The sequence below is a fragment of the Eucalyptus grandis genome, chromosome 8, assembly GCF_016545825.1.
Source record: "Eucalyptus grandis isolate ANBG69807.140 chromosome 8, ASM1654582v1, whole genome shotgun sequence".
In the NCBI taxonomy this organism is placed as follows: domain Eukaryota; kingdom Viridiplantae; phylum Streptophyta; class Magnoliopsida; order Myrtales; family Myrtaceae; genus Eucalyptus; species Eucalyptus grandis.
In genome coordinates this window covers 1,531,168-1,535,024 of record NC_052619.1, presented here as the reverse complement: position 1 = coordinate 1,535,024, position 3,857 = coordinate 1,531,168, and the positions used below count along the sequence as shown (strand labels likewise).

General features: G+C 45.8%; 2 protein-coding genes across 2 annotated transcripts; one reads left to right on the top strand and one right to left on the bottom strand.

The window, feature by feature from the left end:
• LOC104456224 lies at positions 1 to 682 on the top strand. Its single transcript, XM_010070962.3, is given in 5 exon segments — positions 1 to 55; positions 58 to 219; positions 222 to 277; positions 280 to 415; positions 418 to 682. Coding segments are annotated over 5 exon segments (513 nt in total). The 5' UTR covers positions 1 to 3; the 3' UTR covers positions 525 to 682.
• A 2,452-nt stretch (positions 683 to 3,134) lies between these two features.
• On the bottom strand, positions 3,135 to 3,653 carry LOC120287821 (E3 ubiquitin-protein ligase RNF144A-like). The gene has a single exon (XM_039301233.1). The coding sequence runs from the start codon at positions 3,651 to 3,653 to the stop codon at positions 3,135 to 3,137; it is 519 nt and encodes a 172-aa protein (XP_039157167.1).
• Positions 3,654 to 3,857: the final 204 nt, after the last annotated feature.

The window sequence follows — 3,857 nt, the reverse complement described above, 5'->3', positions numbered from 1 at the left end:
AGGATGGGGATAGCGGGGTCGAAGAAGAGGGTCCAGTCCTCCCTCCACGCCTCCCCGCGTTCGACTCGGCCTGCGACTCCGCCTACGCCCACTGCCTCTCCCTCACCCAGCACGCCTTCCCCGGCGTCTTCCCCTACCAGCTCTCCTCCGCCGCCGCCCACCTCCACCGCTCCCTCTCCTCCTCCTCCCCTCTCGTCTCCCGGTGGGTCCCCTCTCCCCCTCCCAGTCCCAGGTCGACCGCGCCCTCCGCGCCACCGCCCCCCGCCGGCCCCCTCCCCCTCAGGCGGCGGCGACGGGCCCCAGCTGCTGGAGGCGGCCGAGTTTAAGGAGTGGGCGGGGGAGCTGTTCGCCGGCGCCGTGGTGGAGAGCGCGGGGAGGGCGGTGCTGACGCGGGTGCCGATCGGGGTGGCGGGGATCGCGGGGTGGGGATCGCGACGGGGAGCGGGAAGGAGGTCATCGGGTCGGTGATCGGGGTCTACGCGCTCGGCGTCGCGACGTCGATTTATCTCGGCCTGTCCGGTTAGCGATTTCTCTCTCATCTTCTTCTCCTTCTTCTTTTTCTGGTGAATGTAATGAACATTTGGGTAAATCTGTATATGGCAACTCCTTCGATTGCAATATATTGCCCCGGAATGAATCGTTGATGAAATTGGTGATGAATTTGTGAGTGCTTCTTCTTGAAGAGATGAATTGAAATGGCCACGAATCACTCGTCGTCGTCTACTCTGTTCGATACCGATAGCGACTAGAACACCGAAGAACCGAAAATTGAGAAACCTGTTCCGACGGTCGAGCGCTGCTCGGCAACCCAACTCTCTGTCGCCGGTCCCTATGGCGGGGATTGAGCATGATTTCAGGCCATATTCTTTGTTCTAGGTTCAAAAATTGAGAAACCTGTTCGGACGATAGGTAGCTTCAAGATAAAACCGGTATCTGGATCTAGTCTTTTTGTGTTTGGTATTCAATGATGAGCATGTAATTTGAAACCACCATCGAATCTTCCATTTCTGACGATATTAATCTTCGTGTGTCTAAATATGAATTGTGATTGGTGCATTGTAGCAAATGGTAGTAATTCGATATGATAATTCATTACAATTGTTCAATTAAGAATACATATGGAGCCTCGGTAAATTTTGAACTGGCCCTGAAACTTGTTACAAGATAAATTCCAGATTCAAAAAAATTAGGAAATTTATTCCGACAGGATAAGTTCAATGTGGAACTTCACGCAATATGAAATTAAGAGTGAGGGGTTCTAGGGTTCTATGCAAGTTTCATTTAGAACCTAAAACTTTCTTTCATTTTCTAAAATCCAGAATCTACTTTGCATTCCCCCGTGACCTCAAACCTATCTTGTTAGGTTCCAAAGTCGGTTTAGGGTCCATCCATTTTCACTTTTATTATTAATTGAATGATTGTAATAAATTATCACATTTAATAATCATCATTTGCCACTTCAATTCACTAATCATAATTTATATTTAAACACACGAAAATATGAAATATTAATAAAATAAAAATCTTAATTATAAAATAGAAGCTTGGACTAGTGGTTGTAGATTATTACTCATCATAAAACACCATGGAATATTGCAAGATTGCGTGAAAAAATATACTAAGAACAACACAAAAACTTATTTTAGGCTTCGGGTTTTAGGTTCTAGGTTGATTCTAGGTTATAGATTCCATCAAACCGAGAACCTAAAATCTACCTGTAGAAACAGGTCCTCAGTATTTGGAACCTGAAACCTACCCTACATACCTTAGAACCTAAAAACGGATAGGCTCCCATCAGTTCAGTTTTTAGATTCTAGGTCCTATCTTGGAACCATACTCATCCCTATCCAAAATCACTTATCCCTACTTGTGGCAATGCACAAGGAACAAAAGGCTGTGCAGAAGGAGCGATTGCAGTGCCTATCATCTCAAAGCTCGAGGCAAGTGGAACATGCTTCGTGCATATTTCGTAGTAAGCATTTGTCAACACCGATAATCAAAGTCTAATATTGAACTAACCTAAATCTAGAAGCTAGATGTCTCAACTTCATCATCGAATTTAACCTTTGTTATTATATAAATCTAAATAAATAAACTAGCCTCATCTTCTGCATTGCTCTTGAAGCCACCTCTCCGTTTGTCGTCTCTCTTTGCACATGCGTTTCTACTAAATCGAAGATTGACGGATAGCTTATCTTTAAGGAGTGATTCAACTAGGGCAATTGGAGATTGTATCTCTACTAGAATCATGCGATTTTGGAACTGCCCTGGAACCTATTACAGGTAGGTTCTAGATTAGATTTTATGTTCCAAAAATTAGAGAACTTGTTCCAACGGGTAAGTTTAATGTGAAACCTAGATGGAACGTGGAACCACTCATCCTCATTTGCAGTAATGCACAAGGAAAAAAAGGGTGCGTAGAAGAAATAATTGCACCACCCGTTGTCTTGAAGCTCGAGGTCAATGGAACATGCTTCGTGCATATTTCGTAGCAAGTTTTTGTCGACACCGGCAATCGAAAGTTTGATATTGAGCCAACCTAAATCTAAAAGCTAAATATCACAACTTCATCATCGAATATAACCTCATCGTTGTCTAATCTAGATAAAAACTAGCCTCGTCTTCGTCATTGCTCTTCAAGCAACCTCCCCCCGTTCTCCGTCCCTCTTTGCACATGCCTTTCGGCTAAATTGAAGATTGATAGACAGCTTTTCTTTAGGGAGCGATTTCAACTTGGCAATTCAAGATAGTACCTCTACTAGAATCATACGAAATTTAGGGGTACGTAAGGAAAAACAAAGCTTTCACACCAGTAAGGAAGGAAGGAGTAAATTTACATGGCGCTTCTTGTCCCCCTCAATCTGATTTCGATTCCTCCAGTGAATTCTCCCATCGCTTTCCCCGAAATAACAGCAAACAATGATGTTAGTGCCACCGCTCTCCGGAGCCGAAGGGTATCTAATCAGCTTCATTAGCAGAAACATAAAAATCTGGTTCTGTTCCCCCCACAAACATAGCAGAACAACGTTCGGCATCTGCAATTCATGTCAAAACCGAAGCCCCTTAGATTGTTTCTAAACATAAATTTGCAGATGAAAGGATGATTGTGTAAGTATGTCTCCCAGCACCTGTGATTACCTGCATCGGATCATATTGCAACCTCCGGGGCGCTCGACGTATATGTGGCAATTCGGGCACCGCCCCCACTTCTTCCTTTCCGCTAGACGTTCCAATAGAATAAGCCCCTCATCATGCGTTCCGCTGCATCGATGGCCTTCGACCCATGCGCTCGCACACTGGAAACAACCGCTTTGGCGGCATTTAGGGCAATCGAATCTCTTGGCTATGCCACTGCATCCACACTCGTCCACAATGAGCTCTCGGCAATTCGAGTTCGGGCAGTAACACTTCGAGAAACCCCCGATGTGCGACTCACATAGAAGGTCGCACCACCTAAGAAAGGATTCGCTCGAGAGGAGCTCCCTGTACCGGAGGGGGTCGAGCCTGGCTTGGCAATTCAAACCGGGGCATCGCACGTTCGCAAGTCCTTCGTCGATCCTCCAGGTGATGTGCGAGGACAAGCAGCGGCTGCAGAAGGAGTGCTCGCACTGTGCTGTGGCCTTGAAGCTCGAGGTCAGCTGGACATGTTCCATGCATATTTCGCAGTATGCGGTTGGCGCAGCCCGAAATAATTTCGGACGTCTGAAATTCAATCTAAACCATAAAATTCTCATTGTTGGTCGCTGTTTCTAGGGGCATATTTGTGGAGACTAAGGCCTTAGCAGAACCTTAGAAAGCAGAGAGGTAGTTTTTGAGATTAAGAACCCTAATTACCGGCTTAAGTGCGCTACTCAAAA